Below are 23,479 nucleotides of genomic sequence, written 5' to 3'. Positions count from 1 at the left end.
GCTGGGATCCCCTCCCTCAGGCTGGCTGCTGGTATTTCTCCTCCAGCTGATAAAATCCAGAAGCTAGGTCTCCAGCACCCTCTCTTCTCTGGCCAGTCCTTCCAGCACTGCAAACCTGTACATGGGACAACACTGATGCTTATCTGGGACAGCCTGGAGGTGGCATCACTAAAGAGGCCATAACCAGATGCTGTTGTGGGTGCTGGGATAAGTGTATTAGATTAAACAAGTGAGGAAGTACAACACCCTCCCTTGGAAGACTTGCATCCATAGGTTCTCCTGTGTCTCTGATGCTTCACTTAAACAGCCCAAGTGAGAAAATGCCTCCCTTGGCTGCTGCCACTGATAAATCAGAGCAAACCCAAGGGGAGAGAGAGCTGGGACGCTCATTCACACACAGTATCTCTGTGTTTGGTTTCAATATTCAAACTAAGTAGGAAACCCAGCAGTGGATTCTTCAGCAACAGCAGGCACCCCCAAAACAAGCAACCACATTCCTTTACTTGTTCCATCCCACTAACAAAATCAAACAGGGAGCGCTCCACGTGCTGCTGATCCAGTGTGTTTATGGCTCAAGTGCAGGTGCAGAGCTGGAGCTGCCCTGCTCTGCTGCCTCCTCAGCATGTGCCCCACTCGGGAGCCGAGGGCAGCATCTTGTAGGGGTTGAGGATCCCTTTGGGGTCCAGCATGGCTTTGAACTGCTGCATGAGCACCACTGCCTCGCGTGGTTTGCTGTACTGAATGAACTGCTTCTTCTTGAAGCCCAGCCCATGCTCTGCACTGATGCTCCCACTGCATCTGGCAGTCCACTCATACACAAAGGGCTCGATGGCATCCAGCAGGGAATGGCTGTAGGACTCTGCCGTGATGTTCAAGTGCAAGTTCCCATCTCCTGGAAGAAAATATTGCACAGGTGGGTCTGGGAGAGAAACCTGAAATGGATGTTCATTCCTGACCCCTCCATGTTCTCAAACAACAGGGCCTTTGTCAGACTGCAAACTGTGCCAAAACGACAACCAGCTCACTGTCCTACAAACGTCAGTCTCTTTTTGCATAAGTAATTCAAAGAGGATTTTTGCTTTTCCATGGTCCCAGTGCAATATTTGAGGAAGGGTTCTGAGTTAAGCTACTTTCAAACTCTGACTTCTGTGATTTTAAAATTCCCACTGTGCTGCATTAATGATTGTGCCACCACCATGATGCAACGACAAAGACTTTCCCCACGGCATTTCATAATGATCATTAGATTCTAACATGGCCCTTCATCACTTTTTTTCTTCTTATTATGTTTGTGCAATGCTCTAAATGCGCTTTGGCACCGCGTCAACAGAAACAAAGACAGCAGAATAATTTCTCCTTTTGCCACTGTGTGTGACAGCATTTGATTAGGCACAGAGTTGGTGGGTACTCCGAAACACAAATCACACAAAGATAAATACAACTTACTCATCCTCCTCCTGCATCCTAGCAAACCCTCACAACACACAGCTTAGTCCTCAAAGTGGAGCCTTTGTCACGCAACATGTCTTTCAAATGATCCCTAATCAAGAGTGTTCTGTGGCTTTTCTTGTAACAGAACAGCTCTGCTAAATGACCTATTTACCTGCTTGTAAAATCAGATTAGTTTCCCAGCATGCTGACAATCTATAAGCCTTTCTGTGCATTTATCATTATCACTCTCTGTTGGAGGGTTAATGGCTCACAAAAACCTGATTTCCAGTAGGATTAATCATTTTGGACAAGAAAGTGGTAATCTGCCAAATGTGTCTAAGAACATCAACCAAATTAATGGTCCAACTGAACAAATTACATATTTAAACAGAAAGTACACAGCAAGAAGACAGAGATGACCAATTCCATGGCTCACTGGCCATCAACCTGCCATCAGTGTATGGAAAACAGTCTGAAAGCAGTGAAATTCAAACACAAAGATCCTGATGCACTCTCCTCTTCCACAGCCCTCAATTTAAGCCTGTCACCCGCAGCACAGAAGTGCCATCACCTCCTTTCCCAGCACCCCACTTACCCAAGTGGCCGTAGCCCACCACGTTTTTGGCACTTTGGCCCAGCCGAGCCCTCACATCAGCCACGAGGTCGTAGAGCTTTCCCACGGGCAGGGAGATGTCGTACTTGTACACGTAACCGTCGTGAGTCAGGGCCTCGGTGATTCTCTCCCGCAGGCTCCACAGCCCCTGCGCAATCACAGAAATCCACATAAACCAAGTAGCTCCTGGGTTCCATGCATACACAAAGCTGAGTCTGAACACTTCCCTACATAAAACACAAACCCACGTCAAAGAGATTGGAGGGAGAGGAAACACTGACTTGCCTTTATTTTCTTATCGTCCGTTGCCACAGTTCCATCACTGACCAAGCCAGAAGCCATGGCCTGTTCTAGAAAGCTGTTCAATTTTTCTTCATCGTGACTTGAGTTGGAGCCCGAAGTTTCAATTAAAACATAAAAAGGGCTGTCTGAGAATGAGGGAGAACAAAGTAAGTAGATGCCCTGGGGCAAAATAGAGCAATTCAGGGCAGTTTTTGGAGCTTTCTCCACAGGTTATGTGCCCAGACTCTCTGGTGCCAGGGAGGGCAGTCTTTTATCTGTTGGGCACTTCACTGACATGCTAGATCTTTTATTAAGCAACCTCTTTCCAGAAAGCCAGCAGTTTTGTGAGGAAAAATACGAAGTCTCACCTTTAAGGAAAAAAGGTGTTTGGAATGGATATACTAGATACAAAAATGATGAGGGATGCCCACACAATCACCAACTTTATAAAAATCAGTAAGTCAACTTTTTAAAATTAGTCACTTTTTAGAAGTGTTGAAAAGTAGCCTAAAAATCCCCAAGCATCCTCAGTGCCCCTTTCTACAGTGTGAATATCACTGATACCTGCCACTGGGCTGGACAGCTTGAGATGTCTCTCAACTAATTCCATGCACTTCTCATCCAGGAACTCGTAGGCAGACAGGATCTCGCCCAGCATGGCTCTGCAGGTGGTGAATGTTTCCAGAACCTTGGCAAAACTCTGACACCCTTCAGACAGAACAGAGAGGAATCAGGACTAAAAGCCAGACCCCAAATCCTCTGGAGGCTTCTGCAAACTAAAAATCTCTCAGTGAAGGCTCCCCACAAACAACTCTGGACTTGCTGAGGGACACCCAGATGCAGCTTTTAAGCAGCTGTGCTTGGCCACATACTCTGCTGATCTAGAGCCTGACCTGCAGATGTGATTTCTCAGCCTTGCCTCCTCACCCTGTTGCTCACTTGACTCCTGGATGGTGGCTGCCCCTGCCTACCGCCACAGTCTTGCCCTGCTCATCTCTTGAGCCTGTCAGACCAGGGCTTCCCTCACCAGTGAGGGGACTGTCCTGCCTGCCTCCTCACCCTGCTAAGCTCCTGGCTCCACTTTCCTTACAGAACAACTTGCCCTTGCAGGTATTCCAAGAGATATTAAATATCTGCACAGGTATTTTAGCACAGAGCCCTACACTATTTCCCAGACACCAGCTGACTGGCAGTCCAGCTCAGCAGGCTGAGCAGTGCTTTCCCCTCTCTATCCCTATTCCCAGCCTCTCTGAATTCAGGTGTGAAATCATTAATATCAGCTTCTACCTAGGAATGCCACATTCACAGCCTTAGGCTTCTGAGGACAGAGTATGGAGACAGCAGTGATAACTCCCAAGGTGCCCTCGGATCCGATGAAGAGCTGCTTCAGGTCATAGCCCGTGTTATCTTTGCGCAGAGAGGTCAGACAGTCCAGAGCTGAGCCATCAGCCAGCACCTGAGGGAACACAGGGGCCAAGTCACAGCACCTGGGGAGGAATCTGCTGGCATGAACTTGCCTATGACCAAGCTGATGGCAAGTGTCACTCACCTTGAGCAGGAGGACACAGCTGCAGCCCATTCCCACACTGCTCCTCCATTCCCAGCTCTGCCCCACCTCTATATCCTACCTGAGTAGTATTTCCCTCCTACTTCTCTCCTTCCATCAGGACAATAACAGCAGATTCAGTTTTCTCTGCTTTTCTTACTAATGGTGGGGAAGACCAGCCATTCTCTGCAGCCCTAGCTCCCACTATCCAGCAGAAACAAGGAAAGTAACTTGAGACAGTGAACAGTTAAGCAGAATGAAGTAAACCCTCTGCCCCCTGAGCCTTAAATTAAGGCTGAGTATCTCCAAGACAGGTTATTAAAGGCTATTTTGACATTAGAGCCAAACTGACCTGAGACAAATGCTCTCCTTTCTAAGCCTACACAGTAAAACCAAGCCCCACTTTTGTTCCCTGCCCAAATTTCCCAGCTGTGAAAACTTATAGAACTCCTAATCCAGCCTTTATATCCCAAGGCCTGTAGGACAGGAGCAGCTGAGGAGCAGCAGAGACTCTAGGACACAGTCAGTATCCAAATGAACCTAAAGCAGATAGGGTTCTGTTATGGGGTGGGTTTTAAACCTTAAGCTGGCTTTTAAAGTCCCATCCAACACAAACCAGTTTGTGATCCTATGATTCTATTAAAATCTGAGTGAGCAGCCAGCCACTAGAAGAGAGTGATGCAGGATGGATTTAGCAGTGTTCCAGAGACCCATTGCTCAGAGGAACCAACTCCATCCAGATAACCTGGGATCTCCAACCTCTCCCTACCTTCTTTTCACTTGTCTGGATTAGATTATCACCTACCACCAGCTCTGTCAGCAAGCACTGGAAGTAGGAAGCTGGAAACTGCAGCAGCAATAACATGCTACACATGAAGACACGTGCTGACCCTTCTCAAAAGAGCCCAACAAGGAAAAGATAAAGAGTGGAAGTCTGGAGAGGAACTTGTCTGTGTGCTGGGTAGTTAGAAGTGCAGGAAGCAGCAAGCAGCAGAGGATTAAGCAGAGAAGGGAAGTGCCAGGTACTCGCCTTACCACTTCCAGGCCCAGCACGGTCCCTCGCAGGGAGCCGTATCTCAGGAGCCGCAGGCCTCCGGCGTTGGTGGCCACGTTCCCCCCGATGTGACAGCTGCCCTTGGCCCCCAGGTCCAGGGGCATGATAAACCCCTGCTCCTCCACGTACTCATTGAGCCTCTCCAGCACACAGCCCGCCTGGCACACCAGGATTCCTGCAACACAAATGCCCTGCTACAAGCTGATGGCCAAGAAGAAGGGGCCTCCTCAGGAAGCAGGAGCATTATGAGCAGATGCAACCACCTCTTCCTTCAAAACTTCCTGGGATTCAGCTTAAATGCACAAGTCTGTGTATGCTCCAGGGAACTGCCCCCTCCTCAAGCCTCAGGGAGCTTTGCTATTGCCTCAATATCTCATCACCCACAACTCTGGACTGGTAAAACACAATCACATTAAGTGTGTCTCTGCCTGTTGTTCTCCCTTTCTGAACAGAGATACTCACACCAGCCTGACCCCTAACTCCCCAAATCCAAACAGACCTCGTTATGATGCTGCTGGGCTGAACCCTGCTGAACCTGCTGCTATCTGTTCCCTAGAAAATGCCAGTTTTGTGGCCTGGCAATCATTTCTGTGCTCCACATCCCTGGAATATTTACCGGAAACCTTGTCAAAGCTGATGACCTGGTTCATGAGAGCAGTGGAGAGAATGATCTCATCAAAGACAGGAACGCTGCCGCCAACAAGGCCTGTGTTCCCGCCCTGAGGGTTCACTGCCAGGTTCTTCTCATAGCAGTACCTGGAAGAAAAAAGGGTTTTGAATTGTTATGCATTTAGAAGGAATAATCAGTCTGTCAGAGAAGTTTCACCTCTACATGAGCGTCGACTGTTGTGACAGTGCTCCTTAAAATTATGCGGCATTTCACCGAAAGATCAAACTGATAGAGGAAGACAGTTTTAATGACAAAACGAGAAACTGCAACCCCTGTCTGAACTCAGCCCAGTGCTGAGCAAAGAATCAGCACTTGGGGTTAGCTCTGTGTGTATCTACACATCTGGCACACAACATCTGCCTGGAAAGCACTGCTTATGTTTCTACAGAAGCTGCTTCTGCAGCAGGCTCTGTTAACAGCTTGGTCTCCTCGGTGGGCTGTGACAGCCAGCCCCCCTGGCAGTGGTTTCAGACATGACTGCCCTTCTCCTCCCAAGAAATTAGTGCCCTGAAGGGCAACAAACGTGCACCTGTGCCTCAGCTGCCCCACCTGCCACATCCTCTCTGAGCTCACAGCAGCTCCTGCACAAGGGGTGGCACAGAGCCCCAAGCACCAGAGCTCCTTCAGAAGCCCTGCCTGCCTTTCCTGTGCTCTGCATCCCTGTTCTAACAGAGCCAGGAGCACACTCCTGCAGCTTTCAGCTCCCCAGCCAGTCATCTGGCACAACACTGCCCAACCAGAGCTGTGCTCACGCCAGTGTGGATAAAACAGACCCTCAAACTGCCCAGTTCTGCCCTAACCTTCTCTACCTTTTCAAACAGACCCTCCTGAACCTTTCAAAAAACTTCTCTTTTCTGAGCACCTGTACAATACCCAATTTCAGCCATTTATCAGAACAGAAAAGTCACAAAGAAAACTGCCTCAGCAACTCCAGTGCTTAAGGAATTGGTGTCTGAACACCCCCAAGCTCCCATCACACACTGGATCACCCCTGACTCAACCCAGGTCTCCTCAGCACCAAGCCCAGCAGAAAAAGTGTGTGTTACCTGAGAACCTGAGACACCTCTGTCGTGGTCTGTGGCTTCAACACCAGCTGGCTGCAGCCTGCAATGAAAGCAAGGGACTCTCAAGGCAAGCTGTGGCTCTGCAGAGGTCAGAAAGAAACAGGTGGGAAAGCATGAGGTGGGAAATAACTTCCTTCACTGTTAGGCATTTCAACCACTTTGACAACAAACATTTCAACAGCAGCCTTTCCCTTTAAGCCCTGCAAAACCTTTGCATGTATAGGTAGACTTGGCTGCCACTGGGTGCAATGGGAAATGGTTTAAATTCACATGAAATCTTCGACAGAAGCAACAGAGAGAATTCACAGTGCTCGATTTAGAATCACAGAATCACAGGAAGATTTTGGGTTAGGAGGGACCTAAAAGTTCATCTCATTCCATGGGCAGGGACACATCCCACTGTCCCAGGTTGCTCCAAGCCCTGTCCAACCTGGCCTTGGACACTTCCAGGGATCCAGGGGCAGCCACAGCTTCTGTGGGCAGCCTGTGCCAGGGCCTCCCCACCCTCCCAGGGTAAAATTTCTTCTCAATATCCCATCTAACCCTGCTCTCTGGCAGTGGGAAGCCATTCCCCCTTGTCCTGCCACTCCAAGCCCATAAAAAAAGTCTCCCTCCTTTTTATAAGCCCCTTTAAGGTACTGGAAGGCTGCAGTCAAGTCTCCCAAAAGCTTTCATATTCTTTTCTGAGGTTCAGTCAAAACTGTTAGCTGAATCAACTTGTCTCAGGAAAAAAAATTAATTATTAAGTTAGAGGTTTTCGATTCTTTTTTTACAAAAGCCTGTAAGTTTATCAGGTATCAGGTAATTCTTAAAGAAATAATTTTATGAGAAAAACTCATTTTGGATGGGCAGGCACTCATCTGGTCTCTGATGACCAGTGACAGGACCCGAGGGAACAGCTGGAGCTGTGTCAGGATAGGGTCAGGCTGGATATCACGGACTCTTCCCGCAGAGGGCGGTCGGGCACTGACCAGGCTCCCCAGGGAACGGGCACGGCCAGAGCTCCAGGAGTGTTTGGATAACGCTCTCAGGCACAGGCTGGGATTGTTGGGCTGTCTGTGCAGGGTCAGCAGTTAGACTCGATAATCCTCAAGGGTCCCTTCCAACTCTACGGTCCGTACAGGTGTGATCCGCCATAAATACCGAAGAGATTTCCTTTGGCAAACTCGTTGTTCAGGTAACCAACAGAGGCAGGAAGGAGGTTTCAACCAACCGAGCACATCGAGCAGCTCGCTTACCCCGCACCGACTTCAGCCAGTCCACGTTGAATGGCCGCACCTCCTCCTCGCCGGTGAGCACCCTGCCGGGCATGAGGCGCTCGAAGAAGGCCACATCGCGGTCGGCCAGCCGGGCGAAGGGCAGCCTCCGCACGGCGTAGCGCTCGCAGGTCGGCACCACGTCCCGGCAGCCGGAGCAGCCCCGGCCCCCCCGGCAGCTCCTCAGCCAGGCGGCCCCGCGGCGCCACAGGACTGCGGAAGCCATGGGGAAAAGCGCGGCCTGCGCTGCCCCCTGCCCGCGGCCGTGAGGGGGAGCTCAGCACCGAGGGGAGGCGCGCCGCCTCGGGGGCTCTCTACCGCTGCTCCCACCGCACTGCCCCGGGACACCGCAGCGCCACGCACCCCTTGGATTCCCGGCAATCCACGGGGGAATCCGGGATTATCCCGGTACACGGGGTATGTCAAAGCCGCTCCGGGGCCTGGAAGCGGCGGGGACGCGCAGCGCGCCTGACTCCAAGCCGCCAGGGGGCGCTGCCGCCCGCACGCGCTGAGCGCGCGGAGAGCGTGGGGGCGACACCGCCCCCTGGCGGCTTGGAGGTTGCAACAGCACTTCCCTCACCCCCCCACATCATCCTCACACATTTATTCCCAAAAATATTTTATTTATAATATAATCCAACATCTCCAAGATCCAAAAAAATACAGATATACATTTCTTTTTTTTTTTTTTAACTTTACATTCCTTACTTTTGTTTTTATTTTTCCTCGTTTCGGTAATTGGGTGAAAGTCGGTTTCGACCTCCAGTTTGGACGAGCTGCAGTAAAGCTGGGCCCCTGGCAGGGTTTTTTGGGTAATGTTTAGTGGGATATTCCTTTAGGGATCACCCTTCTCCAGGAAACATTTAACACTGTACATTCAAAAGTCAGAAGATTTAAATCCTTTAGTATGCAAAAATGAAGGCTGCTGGTATTTCTGTCTACAAGGAGTTGTAAAAAATCTCTACGACCAGGTGTATGAGGGCAGGACACACTCCTGAGCCCATCCAAGCCCTGAACTGGCATGTTCCCAGTGGGAGAGTTTATTGCTGGTATCCGATCTCAGATGCTTTACACATCACAGATGTTGTAAAGAAGAGAATGTTGTACCTCACGCTATTCATCATTCCTAGTAAATGATCCTTCCTTTAGAGGGCTCTACCTTCCAGAGCTTGTTTTCCTTTTTGCTTTGCTGGTTCAAGTGGAAAATGCTCTTTGAAGCCCCAAAAGTACTTCTAGAAATGTGTTTTGTTATGCTACCTGACCAAATTTTGGAGCTGAGGGAAGACAGCTCCACACTGGCTCACCCAGAGCTGCTCTCTTCCCTCATGGCACGTTCCCAGCAAGATCTCCAGAGTGGAATTTTGACATTGTTTCAAACCAAATGCTTAATCCATGGCAATACCAGTACTAACAAAGCCTTAGGAAGAAACAGGAAGAAAAGTTGTCTACAATACCACTGGGTGGAAGGGGAAAACAAAACCTGGAACAGCATCAACATGGGTTGTCAGGACACAGCAATGCTCCAACTCAGTCCAGCGCAGTGGGAGGAGAAGGAGGAGGAGCAGCTCTCACCCTCTGGGGACTGGATCACAGGCTGGCTCATGAGGTATCACAAATTTGCTCTCATGAAGAGGCAGGAAGAAGAAGAGGGCTTGCTGTACTCCAGGTTTGTGTGACTGTGCTGCTCCTCCTCCTTCCATCCAGCACTCTGGCTTTAATTTCCCTGCCTGCTTTCCCATGTCCTGTTCTGTGGCAGCAATGCCAAATGTGCATCACAAATGTGCATTTTCACGCACTGAACTATGGGGACTTCATTTCTCCGTGATGCAGTGTAGTAAAGACACCTGCAACATCACACTAGAAATGACAGGACCCTGAAGACAGGGATTTTTTTCCGAAAATCCATCATTTTTTCCTGCCATAAATCAATGTTCACAGAAAAGCTGCCTCACAATTGAGAGGTTCCTTCTATGTCAGCAGCAGGCACAAAGCCCCACAGAGGGAAGGAGAGGTGGCAGGAGCTGTGTTCTACTTTCCTTCATTGCAAAACACAAGTAAGAGGCTCAGTGTAACAGGAAAAGCCTTCTTTCTTTTGAAAACAGGTGTCAGAATCTGCATAAAAGTGTTTTTAATCTTCTGTGCTGTTTATTCAGCAGAAGGGAAGTTTATCTGGGAGCTTCTTTATGCCTTTCCAGCAGTCTGTACCGAGAGCTCCAGCACCCTGGTATGGAAAGCAGCACACAGCCCGGCAGAGAGCTGCCACCAACACCCAGTAGGGACCAGAGCCAGCAAAGTTCATGAGACTGGGGTGTTTTTTTCCTCCCTCCACCAGCAGGAGGGAAACCTGGAACATCTTTCCCCACTACATCTTTCCCCACTACATCTTTCCCTGAAGGCAGGTAAGCCTCATGATACAAGAGACAGATATGAAGGCAAGACTTATCTGTGCTCTTCCCTCAACTTCTGCATCCACTGTATCTCAGAGGAAAGAAAAAACAGGGACTTTTGCTTTCCAGCTCCTGATTTCCTCAGTCCCTTCTGCTGCAGCCACTGACACTGTGCTAATGCAAGGATTCACATTCATCATCTGAAAGGCGGCCAGAGAAGTGAAGAACATGCAAATGTGGCCCATTAAAAAAAGACTAGTTCTGTTACAACATTCCTGAATGGCCTTCTTTAACAGCAGAGCCACACCACCATGGGAACAAACAGTGTCCTCATGGAGCCTTTCCCTAAAACCTGATTTACCCATGTGCCACACAGGCAATCACAGCTAACTGTTCAGGCCTTCATCTTACTTTGTGAATAAATCCAACCTTCTCTCTCTCTCTCTCTCTCTCTCCAAGAATACTGTAGGTTTCATCTTCACAGTGATGTACTTAAAGAATCTTCAGGGAAATGGAAACAGCCAGAAAAGGCAACACCCTCCCTCAGTATTATTGTGCAAGACTAACATAAATAAAATCTCCGTGGCAAAGGGATTTGGGACTCCCTTCCAAAGTATTGTCTTAGGAAAGAACAGGAATTTCAACTGGCCACTGGATAATTAAATACCATACCGGAAAAAAGATGGAAGATAGATTAACAAAAAATAATCAAAGGTAATATTGCAACATGAAGGAAGGAATATATTAAATTCTTCTTGCCTCGGCAGTGCATCCCCCTCTCCTCCTTACTTCTTTTTCTTTCTTTCCTGAACACAACGAGGACAAAACCTGCAGGAAAAAACAGGCAGTAATTAGCTCCTGAAATTAACAGCACACAGCTTGAGAACTGATTTTAATATTTGTGTACAATTAAGCCTGTTTCTGACAGGCAATTTGTTAATTTGATTAAAACAGTCCATCAGATAAAAATAACAAGCCCACGATCCTTTCCAAGAGAAGCACATAGTGAAACCCTGAGAAGTCTTCAAAATTTGCCTCCAGAAATGAAACTACAAGGTACCTGTCTCTGCTTTGAGCACAGCCACAACTAGTGACAATAGAGCAAACCTCAGATGTAACATGTCCATGTTTATACAAGCCTCAGGTCAAAACCTGCTCTGTTTATCAGGCAGTTTTGCTCCCACCAGCACCTAAGACTTGTGTGGAAATGGATTTTAACAAGAAAGTTTGTCTTGTATCTTCTACCCTCACACATAATCCCCAATCACAGAGGATGCAAACCCTCCGATGAGAAGAGCAAAGCTCCACTGTCAGGGTCACAAGAGGGTTTTAATTCTTGTTGAGGCAAACTGCAGCCTAATAAAAATCCCAAAGCTGAATGTTGTCACACTCACCATTTCCCTTTGGGTTTGGTGGTCAGGTCCACACATGCAAAGTGGAACCACTCGATTGGGCACTGCAAAAGAGAAAGGAAAAACCCACAGAGGAGATTCTTAGTGGTTCACAAATGTTCCCACCACTTGGTATGAGCTAACTGAGCAAGGACTCCTCCTTGGATTGTACAGGGTTGGGAGGCAACAAACATCTGAAAATCAATCATCTCTCAAGTGCTTACATCTGGGTTGTCACAGCCAATCATCTCTCCATAGGACACCTGGTGACACAGGCAGTAGGTGGGCTCGTTGGGATCCACTGGCATGTCCAGGACATCCGAGGGATGTACTGACAGGATGGTATCAGCAAACTCAGACCTGTGGGCAAGGACAGAGTCAGGACAAAACACTTCTCAACTGCAAAACAACACTGTTACAAGAGCATGGCTTCCCACTGCCAGAGGGCAGGATTAAATGGGATACTGGGAAGAAATTCTTCCCTATGAGGGTAGGGAGGCCCTGGCACAGGCTGTCTGGAGAGGCTGAGGCTCCCCCATCCCTGAAGTGTTCATGGCCAGACTTGGAACAACCCAGTGTTGTGGAAGGTGTCCCTGCCCATTGCAGGGGCTGGAATGGGATGATCTTTAAGGTCTCTCCAAACCCAAACCATTCTGGGATATGCTGTTTCCAAGATCTAAACCCTACTCAGGAAAATTAGTGTTCTACATTATCTTCCCTAAACCACACTGACCCTGTTTTAAAGTTTGAATTACATTACCACAATCCAGTAATCAAAACCATAAGGTAGGTTGGATCAAACACAGTATGACTAGAAAGAATTAAGAGAAGTATTCGTAGATGTCATGAGTAAAGTAACAAAATTATCATACAGGTCACTCCTGGTAGTGGGCAGAATAACCTGTCCGGGGTTCTTTCCCCAGCCTGTTTCAATATAAATTTTTTCTCATTGTCAGGCATGAGTGGACCCTCTTACTCTGACAGCGATGTGCTGACATGCCAGTAGCAGTCCACAGAGACTATTTTTAGTTTCCTGTTCCTCCAGTTAGCCAACTGAAAATATCAGAATAAACCGAGCCCCTTTAATATAAATCCCATCTCAGAGAGGGGACATGCTTTCCTCCTTGCCTCTCAAAACCAAACCAGATTATTCAAGGCTACCTAGGACACAATCCTCTGAAAACAACCCCCAAAATTCTCCAAGATTTCTAGAACAGCAGCACAACATCAGTTTCTGTCCTGATGGACAAGTTGAGTTTCTTTTACAATCAAGACCACAAGCAACTGTTAAAAATAGCCCTGTGACAAAAATCAAAGCCATTTTCTCCCAGCTTGCCAACAGCAACAGGGAGGCTGATCGTGTCCTTCCAGCCAGAGCGTTCCAAGCATGCTGAGCTTCCACATGCCAACCAAGGAATTAATTAACAATGCTGGCCTGTCCCAAGCAAGACATTAATGAAATGGAACAAGACCAGAATGCTCTTAACACTGCCCGCCATCCGGACATGAGTCATAAATAGGGTAATATGAGCTTGTGAAAAATTCATCAAGTGTCAAGCCCAAGGCCCTGGAGTTGTGCCTGGCTTTGCCTTACCCTCCTTTGAGCTTCTTTTTCTTTGGTGTATCTTCTTCAGATGTTCTCCTGCCTCGACCACGAGAGCTTCTTTTGTCTTTCTGACTTCGTCCCTCTAGAAAGGAAAAACAACCCCATCATTTCAGCCTGAGCGGCAGAAACATCCCCAGCTGTTGTTCTCTAGATGCAGCTACTGTCTTAAAATCCCCATTTCATATGTAATAGAATTATATATATATAAATTTATACATATATATATATATATATATTATTAAATATGCTGACTGAAATGCATTTTTAAGCCACAAATACACCAAATTGATAACAACTGAGCACCAAACTCGTGTTTACAGTTTCGGCAATAAAGCACTGCAGTACGTCAGCACAGATCATAAACAGCATCACACTTGATTAGACATGCAGTATTCTTCTTAAATCTCAGTGTCTTTTTAAACACAGTTAATAGATTACTCAATAACTAACATAACTTTCATCTCCACCTCCTTGCTCCTACCCCTTATTTCACTGTTCAAAGGCATAAAGCTGCGCTGTGCTGCTGTATCCACGCTCAAATGTCACTGTAATCACACAATATTTCAGTATATATGACAGAAACTGGTATCTTCTCTTAATTCCTAATTTTTCCCGAAACTAAGACTGTGCAGTTTTGGCACAGCACCCTCCTTAGCACCAGTAACAACCTCAGGATGACCTGTGAAACAGTGACAGTAACTATAAACATAGTGGGCAAAAGATGCAGAGAAGATTTGAAGAGCCTTAAAAACAAGCCAAGAACGGCACACTTCTTTCCTTCCTCCAGAAATAACAGCCTGTTTCACATCTCAGCCTTCCTGGGTTGATGCTCTAAGTGCTGGCAGAGGCTCTCAGTGGTGTGAAATGCACCCACTTTTCAGGCTCCGGGATGCAGGGGTTTCAAAGTCGCTGCCTTCCAGTTTATCTTTGAGATCAGCCTCAAACCGCGCCAAGTCGGCGTCCAGCCGGCGGATGTGCTTATCCACCTGCACCAAGGGGAAACCACAAACTCAGTCACAAAGAAACACACACACACACAAAAAAAAAGAGCCCCAAACTAAAACAGGAAGGGCTGAAACTTGGCTGTTATCAGCATGAACAGAGTGCGGCACTGCAATGGAAGCGGTGGGAAAAGGGAAGTGGCACACGCAAAGGGAATGAGGGAGGCAAAAGCACAAGGACCCAAACCCTTCACAGGAGCAAGCAGAAAGGAAGGAAAAGGGAGGCAACATGGAGGAGAGTCAAAGCAACTCAGACCCGTGGTTTTCAGAACAAAACAAGGTGAGAGATACTAAAAAATAACTGGTTTGTCCCTGCGATTTTCAAAATTCAAAGGTAGCCCTTGAAATGTGTCGAGTAGAGCAGTTAGGGTTTTCCCCCGGTACTCCACTGTCACGTGACTCAAAGAAGTTTAACAATAAACACAGACAGAAACTGATTATCCTCAATATCAAGTCAACACACACTAATTAAGTACCTTGTACTGCCCTGGCTGCAATAAAGTGACTTTCAGAACAGGGATTTTAAACCACCACCCCCAAACTGTGCTGCTGCAATACTTTGTCATTAAATGAATTCACTAGCTGTCTAAGGCACTGATATTCCTGGGACATAATTTCTTTTTTTTTTTTTGCAATATTTGATGGCAATCAATCATCTGCTGCAGCTGTAACAAAACCCAAAGCATCTCTACAAGCTAGGCAGCAAATACTTAATACAGTCAAAAAGGATTCCCCTCACTCAACTTTCATCCACGAGGTAAAACATACGGAGATAAAAATTATTCAAGGAACAGAAAAAAAAAAAAGTGGAAAACTGCATCTTAAGAAATGGGATTATCTCCCAAGGTCCATCAAGGAGATTTTGATGTCAAATAGACCAAGGCAATTGAGCAGAATTCCTGCTGTTCCTCCATAATACAGTACAGCAGCTGGCTTTAAAAAAAAAAAAAATTGCTTTCAACTAAGTGTGCCCCCAATAAGTTATCAGGGACAGAGAGCTGCTGGGGAGGAGGGATTGGGGTAAGTTTGCTGGCACTATCACACAGCAGACAAGGAGTGCTACTGATAAAGCCACCTCCAAGGGGGATAAACTCACTAATTCTTTTGCAAAGGAGAAAGCTTTCTGGGGACGGCAACAGTGAAAACGCTTGAGGACTTGTTTTGGTAAGAAATTTAAGGAAAAAAAAAAAAAGTCAGGGAATGCTGACACTGTGAAGCATCTCCACATGCACCATTCCAGAGGATGCCCTTTTTTCCACAGCTCATGGCTCACCATCTCATAGGTCTGCATGGCCAGCTGCACTTTGTCATCACTGTACTCTTTACACTTGCTGTAGGCACTCTGGATCTTCCTCAGGTGCTCCACTCTCTCCTCAGGTAACATGTTCTTCACAGACTCAATGTATGTTGCTGCCAGGCTGTCAATCTCTGCTTTCTTGTCTGGAAAAAGAACAGGTAACTTTTGTTTCTCTATTTCCATTTAGCAGACCCTTCCTGACAGCTGTTACACCCCCCTCAAGTCCTTATTGCATTTTCCTTTTTAAAACAAAACCATTTAAGCTAAAGGTGTTCACTCTTTGACACCTATGGAGTGACTCTGCTCTCTCCAGTGTTCTGCAGCTAATTCAGAAGTTAATTCACAGTTAAGATCAGAAACTGAACCCAAGAGTTCACAAGTTTCAGCCTCTCTTCCCACATGCAGAACATTTTATTTGTTACGCAGTCACTTACTGTTCTGACGGTACAAAACAAAAATAATTAATGCACAGCCAGATACCAACAAAGAATTCAGAAAGGAAGAAAAAATCGTCTGGCAAGGCACACAGGAATCTAGACTTTGCTAGATATAGAAATGTGTGGAAGGAAGGAGTCTCATCCAAGTGGCCACCGAGTGCAGTGATCACAGAGCTCTGAATTTAAACTGGAAACAAAATTAAGCCCTACAACATGAGCTGTATCCTCACAGGAAAGAAACAAACACTGCGAGCACTCAGGCTGAGAGAAGGGACAGCAGCAGAGGGGCCCCTAAAGCCCAGTCTCCCCTGGGCTCTTCCCATCCTTCAGGCCAGGGTCTCTCGGCCTTTGCTTGCCGAAACACCCGCACGTGCCTTCTGTTCTCTGATCCAGCTCCCGCATCAGCTGGAAGTTCCTCTGCAGCTCGCACGGCAGATTCTCAATACCTGCAATAAAAACGCTACTAAATGCTCTGGGCAACCTTGCCAACGGAGGGTGTCCCTGCCCACGGCAGGGGCTACAACGAGATGAGTTTTAAGGTGCTTCCCAACCCAACCCATCCTGTGAGTCACGCACCGTGAGCCGCCCTTTCACCTCAGCAGACCTCGAGCAGCAGCCTGGGTGCCGGGCACTGGGCCGGCACCAGCGGCCCGGCCGAGAGAGGGAAAGGGAGGGGAGCGGGACCCCCGCCGCGCTGACGCCCACAGCCGCCATGGCCGCACCATCCCACTCCCCAGCGCGCACCGATGACGTAGTCCGGCGCCGGGTGATGACGCAACCCCAGGGCCGCTCCCCCCACTCCCCCGCGCCGCCCGTGGCGCAGTTTTAATTCCCGCGCTGCCGCCGCCGCCCCGATCCCGCCGCCCCCGCCCCGGTCCCGGCCCCCGCCCCGGCCCCTCCGCCGCCCCCGCCCAGCGCTCACTGTCCAGGTAATGCTCCAGGTACATGGCAGTCGCCATCTTGCGGCCCGCGCGCCGCTCGCCGCCGCCCGCCGGGCCCGCATGAGCAGGCCCGCGGCCTCATCCCGTATTCACGGCCCGCGCCGCCCATTGGCCGCCGGCGCTGCATATTCATCAGGGGCGGGACGGGCGGCGATTGGCGGGCGCGGCGGAAGGGGCGGGGCGGCGCGGGGCCCGCGGGGATGCGATGGCGGCGCGGCGCGGGGCGCTGATCGCGCTGGAGGGCGTGGACCGCGCCGGGAAGAGCACCCAGGGCCGCCGGCTGGTGGAGGCCCTGCGGGAGGCCGGGCACCGCGCCGACCTCCTCCGCTTCCCGGGTACGGCGGGGCTGGGGGGAGCCCCGGGGAGGGGGCGGGCTGCCGGGCCGAGCCTTTCCCGCCGCGGCCGAGCTCGGGGCGGGCGCTGGGACAGAGGGACCGCCCCCAGGCCGGACTGACAGACCCCTCCCAGCCTGGACCGACCGACCGCCTCCCACCCGTGACGGATGGACCTCCCACGCCCGGACGGGACGGGGAGACTCCTCCCATCGCGGAGAGACGGGTAGAGTCAGCTCCAGGTAGAGGTGTTGGTGTGGATGCCCCAGGGGCCATTCTTCCTCGAGGAAATGAGGATTGGAAATGAAGGCTGGAGGTTTCAGCTCAGGTATTAACGTGGGTCTTCGCTTCCCCGGAACAAGCAGTGACATGTACTTGGTGACTTTTTGTAAATCTGGAAAGACTGCTGGACTGGAAACTGACCTGTGTGACTCTGGACTCTCATCCTGGATGGACTGACCTCCCCCCAACCTGTCCCAGACAGGTAAATCCCCAGCCCCTTATGGACTGACCTTCTCCCATCTGTGTCAAATAAACATTCCCCTCATCCTGGACAGACCTCCTGCCACCCATGACAGACAGACAGACAGACATCCACCCTGGATGGACTGACCTCATCCCACTGACAGACAGACAGACCCTACCCTGGTCAGACCAACCTCCCACCCGTGACACACCCCCCAGAGACATGGATACCCATCTGGGAAGAGCAGTTTGGGTCAGCCTTTGCATCTTCTGTCTTTCCTACAGACAGAACCACAGAGATTGGGCAGCTGATCAGCTCCTACCTGGGGAGAGAGAAGAACCTGGAGGACCACACCATCCACCTGCTCTTCTCTGCCAACCGCTGGGAACATGTGTAAAGATGATGATTTTTCAGTTGTAAAAGAAAAATGTGTGGGTACAGAAAGTGCAAAAATATACTCCTGGTTAGACAGGAAAACAAGGTGGAAATGTGTCTTAAGGACTCTTAGAACTTTGGATTTAATCACAGAATCTCAGAATAGTTTGAATTGGGAGGGGTCTTAAAGCCCATCCTGTTCTACCCCCTGCCATGGGCAGGGACACCATTCACTAGACCAGGTTGCTCCAAGCCCCATCCAGCCTGGCCTTGGACACTTCCAGGGATGGGGCAGCCACAGCTTCTCTGGGCACCCTGCGCTAGGGCCTCACCACCATCACAGGGAAGAATTTCTTCCCAATATCCCATCTGACCCTGCCCTTGTAATCTTAGATCAGATCCCACACTTTGGTTTTTTTTGGAATCATTGGTGCCATATTTCCAACTCCTCTGCTGTACTGGATTAAAAAGTCGGGGAGCTGAGACTGAACCAGCTTAGACTGTGAATTTACTCTCTTTCCTGAAGATACCTTGCTTTGCCAGGCAATCCCTGTGAGTGATAGTGCTTAAGGAATTGTGCCCAAATTTTCCCTGAAGCTATGTCCAGCTGTAACTGGCTGTCCTTGCTTCAGTCACAGAGTCTGTGTGGATGTGGGGAAATCAGTGTTGGCTGTTGTTTTTATCTGGAAATACAGATTTTAAAAGGTTCTCATTTTACAGAAAAACTTTGCTGGCTCTGCTGTAGTGGCAGTTCCAATTACGTTGGGAGAACAGAAGGCAGATAAGTGAGCTCTAAAAAGAACTGTCATGAATAAAAGTGGCAGAAGGTATCACAAAATCTACTGCACCACCTAAAAAGGGAAGAAGACTAAGCTGTCCATGTCAGTACAGTTCATCTGTGATCTTGCCTGTAAGCCCTGGAGCTGCCTAGAGCAGTTCCCAGCACTTGGCACCCTGAGTTTGGGTGTCATGAAAGGGTATTTGGTCAATGCCTGGTGGAGAATACAAACAGTTCTTCACCTGCCATCTGCAGCACAGCTGCCCCTGCCAGTGATCTCCCTTAATAGTGATATACTTGGAGTTTTAGATGAACTCCTTTCATTTCTGTCACTATAAAGGAGTGGGACTTTATTATTTTGTCTCCCATGTGGTTTCAGACCGATGATGAAGGAGAAACTCCATCAAGGGATCACGGTCGTGGTGGACAGATATGCCTTCTCTGGAGTGGCCTTCACCAGTGCCAAAGAGGTGAGTGAGACCTGCAGCAGCCCCTGCCCCTCTCTGTCTGGGGAAGCAGCTCTGGGTAGAGGCTGTTGGTGTGAATGCCCATGGGGCCATTCTTCTGGGAAATGAAGGCTGGAAGTTTCATCTCAGATGTTAACGTGGGTCTGCCCTTCCCCAGAACAAGCACTGAAACTTACTTGGTGACTCTTTGTAAATCTGGACAGACTGCTGGACTGGAAGGTGACCTGTGTGACTCTGGAGAATGATTCTGGGCATTTATTAAAGACTCTCTGTGCTTGCTCAGGCTGCTGGCCCATAAATTTGAGGAACAGAACGGATACATTAGAAGGGACCTATGAAATTCATGAAGCCCAGCCTCCAGCCGGGCTGACGTAAGCAGGCTGCTTGAGCCTACCTCCAGCCAAGGTTTGAGTACCTTCAGGGATGTATATCTGTTCCTTTCTGGGTTCTTCTCTGCTCACCTTCAGAGTAAAAGTGATTTTCTTCATTTAGCCTGAATTTCTGGCATTCCCACTTGTGCCTTTTGGCCTGTCCCTGCTTTCAGAACAAGTCAGCTCTGCCAGCCACTCTTTGAGCCATTCTGCACAGACACTCCTGTCCCACTCCATCAGATGTGTCCCGTTCCTGCTGAGCAGCCATCAGTCCTCTAAGAGTTTCCTGTGGTCACAGAAGCTCCAGCCATGCCTGCGGCACCAGCTGTCATCTACATTCCTTCTTGCCCAAGCCTTTCCCTGCTTTCTGGGAGGACTGAGGAGATCCTGGGCCCCCAAGCCCTGCACCCTCACCTGCATCTTCTTTCCTGGACATTGTGTAGCTTGGGGTTTAACCATGAGACCGATGCACTGAAACATTTAGGTGCAAATCATGTATCTGCAAAAGCCCCAGATTAAGAGCCAGGATGTGTAACACGAGCTGAGTCACCCCAAAGTAATGTTCCCAAATCCACGTGAGCACAGCAAGGAATGTTCTGCTAATTTCTGGTGGGGGAAAAAAGGGTGTCTAAAAGTGTCTACATTTCTTTGAATGTAGCTGGTGACTTGGCCAGGCCTCAGCCATGCAGATGCCACCCTTGGGAATCAGGGATGGTATCCTTTGCTGCTGGAAGAGACCTCCTCTGCTTCTTAAAAGAATGAAGTCTGGCATGTTTTTCACTCAAGAAACATTCCCAGAAGAAGGGGAGATGCTGATGCCCATAGCTAACATAGAAGTCTACTGGCTGCCAGAGCTCACACCCAGGATTGATGTGGCTCTTCAGCTTCTCTTACCCCCTCAAGGGATTGAAAAACCCACTGCACATACATCCAAAAAATACCCAGATTACCAGGATACAGAACATCTGGGGAGAAATTGGAGGGCAGATGTGCCAGCTCCTCTTAAGAGGGATTTAAGACGTGGATGAGCAATGAATGGACTCTGTAGTCTCACCAGCATCATGGATTCACATGCCCTGATGAAAGTCTTCAGACCTGTCAACAAAATCCAAAAGTTGGAAAACTGCATCTATTGTGTCTGGGCTGAAATTCCTGGGTAGGTGAGTATTGGGAAGGAGACACTGTGGGGTTAGGGAGATCTCCTTTGCAGCTCTGTGGTGTTTGTGTTTGGGAGCAGCTTTCTTTTGAACTGAGCAAGTTTTGGGCTGGTAATGGCTGTGTGGAGACTCAGAATGTGCCTTGGGAGAGCGCAGATGGGATCTGCAGAAGAGGCATGAAGAGCTTTCACTCTCTCCAACTCAAACAGGCACAAAAGCTGCTGAACACGTGACAAAACCTGCTCTCTCCCAAATGCCCAGGACTGAATTCCCACGTGGTAAGCTGGGATATCATCTTTCAGTTTGTAGCCTGTGCTGAGCGATTGCAGCCTGGGTTGCAATTCCTGCCATCCTTGGCTGTTCCTTTCCCACCTCACTCTCCAGCCAACCTGCTGCTTTCCTGTCTTAGTGCGTGTCTCACCTCTAGCTTGGTTGTCTTTGCTTGGGACAGAACTTCTGCCTGGATTGGTGCAAACAGCCTGATGTTGGACTCCCAAAGCCAGACCTGATCCTGTTCCTTCAGTTAAGCCCAGAAGAAGCAGCAGAACGAGGGAACTTTGGACATGAACGTTATGAGACCAGCTCCTTCCAAGAGAAAGTTCTTCAGTCCTTCTATTGCCTAATGGAGGACAAGACCCTAAACTGGAAGGTGAGGAATTAACTCTGATGGGCTTCTCATGGACCAGGGTGGGGATCTCTAGTGAGATCTCCCAAGTTTTGCCTGTCACATCCCTGTGCTGCCCCTTCCCACTTCAGCTTAGCGGGACACGTTGGGGACCAGCCAAGGGCACTGTGAGATGTGGCAGAGAGGGCACTTCCCTGTTCCAGGAGAACAGGATCAGCTCTTTGTGCACCTGGGATGAATCCCTGGCTTGCCTGCCTCTGTCACACACCCCAGAGACTGCGAGCAAACAACATGCAGCAGTAGTTTCTTGTTTCCCTTCACCCACCCTCACATCTACTTCTTAAATGCCTATTCCTACATATATTGATTTCTCCCAATCCACTCCAGAAACTGCAGAGAGGAGGTGTAATCAGCTCATTTCACTACTCAGGAAGAGTAACAATACTGAGGAACGGAGGGAGTAACCTTAACAACAAGGTTTTTCTCATTTGTTGGTGTCCAGTAACACATTTCTGTATTCTCTGTTATCTGTCCTGTATTTTTGTTGTCTTGGAAACAGACAGTGAATGCTTCAAAGAGTATTGAAGACTTGCACAGAGAAATCAAGTCCATTGCAGAGAAAACTATTCAGGAGGTTCAGAATAAACCTTTGGGAGAACTCTGGAAATGAGACTTCATACAGGTCTAAAGGAGCAAGGGAAAGGTCACTTCTTGAGTCTTCCACACTTGGATGACTGTCAGCCCAGCAGCTTCAGCTTAGATCCTGTGTATTCTTTTGGGTCCAACATGCTTGCTGATGTCCTTACCTGCTCCTTCCTTTCATCCTGCATAGTCCCTTCTGTATTTTTTAAATAAATATACCATGAGTGTGTATCAAATTCCTTGTCAAAACCTCCTTCTCCCAAGTAGGAGCTCCTGTTACAGCTCCAGTCCTGGAGTGCAGATGTGGGTGTGGAGCCCAGGGCCATCCCTGGACACAGACAGTTCCCATTTTTAGGGAATTGCCATGTTTCTGATCATTCTTCCTTTCTAGTAAATGCATGCCCCCATGCTCAAACCAGTTTGTAGAGGACTTGATAATAAATTGTTCTTTTAAGCATTTGCCACAGGGCTCTTTCTTTTTGGTATGATCATTTATCTTCTAGAAGGATATATGGGAGGTGAGAGTGCTGCAGTTCAGGCACTAAATCCAAGGAAAGCTGTTTGCTATAGCTGTGGAAAAAGGAAGAGGTGAATTCAAGCCTTCTCCCCAGCTATGCAGTCCTGGACAGCTGTGAGCAGGTAAGAGCCTGAAACAGATGAATGAGCTCATGGCAAGGCCAGTTTGGAGGACAAGTGGCACATAAATTATCTTAGACTGGCCAGGATGAGAGGAATAGTCACCTGTGGCTCCTGCACACACCCCAGTGCAGTTTGAAACCTCACCAGCTATGAATCACCTAAATCACCAGAACAAACTGGAATGTTAATCATTTGCAAGGGACACTGAGAGATGGCCAGGAGAGTTCAGGTCTCTCTGCTGGATGTTTGACTCACCTTCCGGTAGGGTGGACTGCTCTGATCTCCACAGACTAAATCCTCTCTAACTGAGAGAGGCAGATTAAACTGATTCATGAGCAGGGAGAGGAAGCTAAATACTTAAAAAACAAAATTGCTAATAATACATCAGCTACAATGGCAAAAGCTGCTGCCTTCCTGCCACAGCTGCCCAGCACCTGGCAGCCAGACACTCCTGGTGAAGGAGGTGAGCCCCTGCAATACTGCATCAGGCCCTGACAGTAGCATTGGAACAAGACAACACATTGAAAGGCCAGAAATACCTGTTAAATATCTAAACTGAGCTTAGCCCTGTTACTGGGGTTGTGTCAACACTCGGGTAAAATCTTGTCTAGCAGAGCTGCCCTTAAACATAAAACCATGAACATGAAATAA

At 48.7% G+C, this 23,479-nt stretch overlaps 3 protein-coding genes across 7 annotated transcripts; 1 reads left to right on the top strand and 2 right to left on the bottom strand.

Moving 5' to 3' along the window:
- Window positions 1-546: 546 nt before the first annotated feature.
- D2HGDH (D-2-hydroxyglutarate dehydrogenase) lies at window positions 547-8,358 on the bottom strand. The gene is made up of 9 exons (XM_066194085.1): window positions 7,899-8,358; window positions 6,643-6,700; window positions 5,543-5,682; window positions 4,908-5,101; window positions 3,614-3,782; window positions 2,891-3,034; window positions 2,330-2,472; window positions 2,027-2,192; window positions 547-892 (listed from the first exon to the last, which is right to left on the bottom strand). Exons 1-9 carry the CDS (start codon window positions 8,140-8,142, stop codon window positions 618-620), a joined length of 1,533 nt encoding a protein of 510 aa, XP_066050182.1. The 5' UTR covers window positions 8,143-8,358; the 3' UTR covers window positions 547-617.
- A 231-nt stretch (window positions 8,359-8,589) lies between these two features.
- On the bottom strand, window positions 8,590-17,073 carry ING5 (inhibitor of growth family member 5). Of its 4 annotated transcripts, none has more exons than XM_066194078.1 (8): window positions 16,958-17,073; window positions 16,410-16,481; window positions 15,575-15,741; window positions 14,175-14,286; window positions 13,289-13,382; window positions 11,919-12,054; window positions 11,698-11,759; window positions 8,590-11,131 (listed from the first exon to the last, which is right to left on the bottom strand). In XM_066194078.1, exons 1-8 carry the CDS (start codon window positions 16,992-16,994, stop codon window positions 11,089-11,091), a joined length of 723 nt encoding a protein of 240 aa, XP_066050175.1. In that variant the 5' UTR covers window positions 16,995-17,073; the 3' UTR covers window positions 8,590-11,088. The 4 variants fall into 4 exon arrangements, with proteins under 4 accessions (XP_066050175.1, XP_066050179.1, XP_066050178.1 ...); XM_066194082.1 differs by lacking the exon at window positions 16,958-17,073 and adding an exon at window positions 16,780-16,798; XM_066194081.1 differs by lacking the exon at window positions 16,958-17,073 and adding an exon at window positions 16,612-16,736.
- A 77-nt stretch (window positions 17,074-17,150) lies between these two features.
- DTYMK (deoxythymidylate kinase) lies at window positions 17,151-22,651 on the top strand. Of its 2 annotated transcripts, none has more exons than XM_066194083.1 (5): window positions 17,151-17,311; window positions 18,059-18,167; window positions 19,307-19,397; window positions 21,374-21,571; window positions 22,107-22,651. In XM_066194083.1, the coding sequence occupies exons 1-5, from the start codon at window positions 17,182-17,184 to the stop codon at window positions 22,215-22,217; spliced, it is 639 nt and encodes a 212-aa protein (XP_066050180.1). In that variant the 5' UTR covers window positions 17,151-17,181; the 3' UTR covers window positions 22,218-22,651. The 2 variants fall into 2 exon arrangements, with proteins under 2 accessions (XP_066050180.1, XP_066050181.1); XM_066194084.1 differs by lacking the exon at window positions 17,151-17,311 and adding an exon at window positions 17,468-17,636.
- The last annotated feature ends 828 nt before the right edge of the window (window positions 22,652-23,479 follow it).

Source organism: Chamaea fasciata, unplaced genomic scaffold (genome assembly GCF_029207755.1).
Source record: "Chamaea fasciata isolate MVZ Bird 193981 ecotype frontalis unplaced genomic scaffold, bChaFas1.0.hap1 SCAF_11, whole genome shotgun sequence".
NCBI lineage: Eukaryota > Metazoa > Chordata > Aves > Passeriformes > Sylviidae > Chamaea > Chamaea fasciata.
Note: the sequence above shows the minus strand (reverse complement) of the source record. Positions and strands in the feature narration are given on the sequence as shown.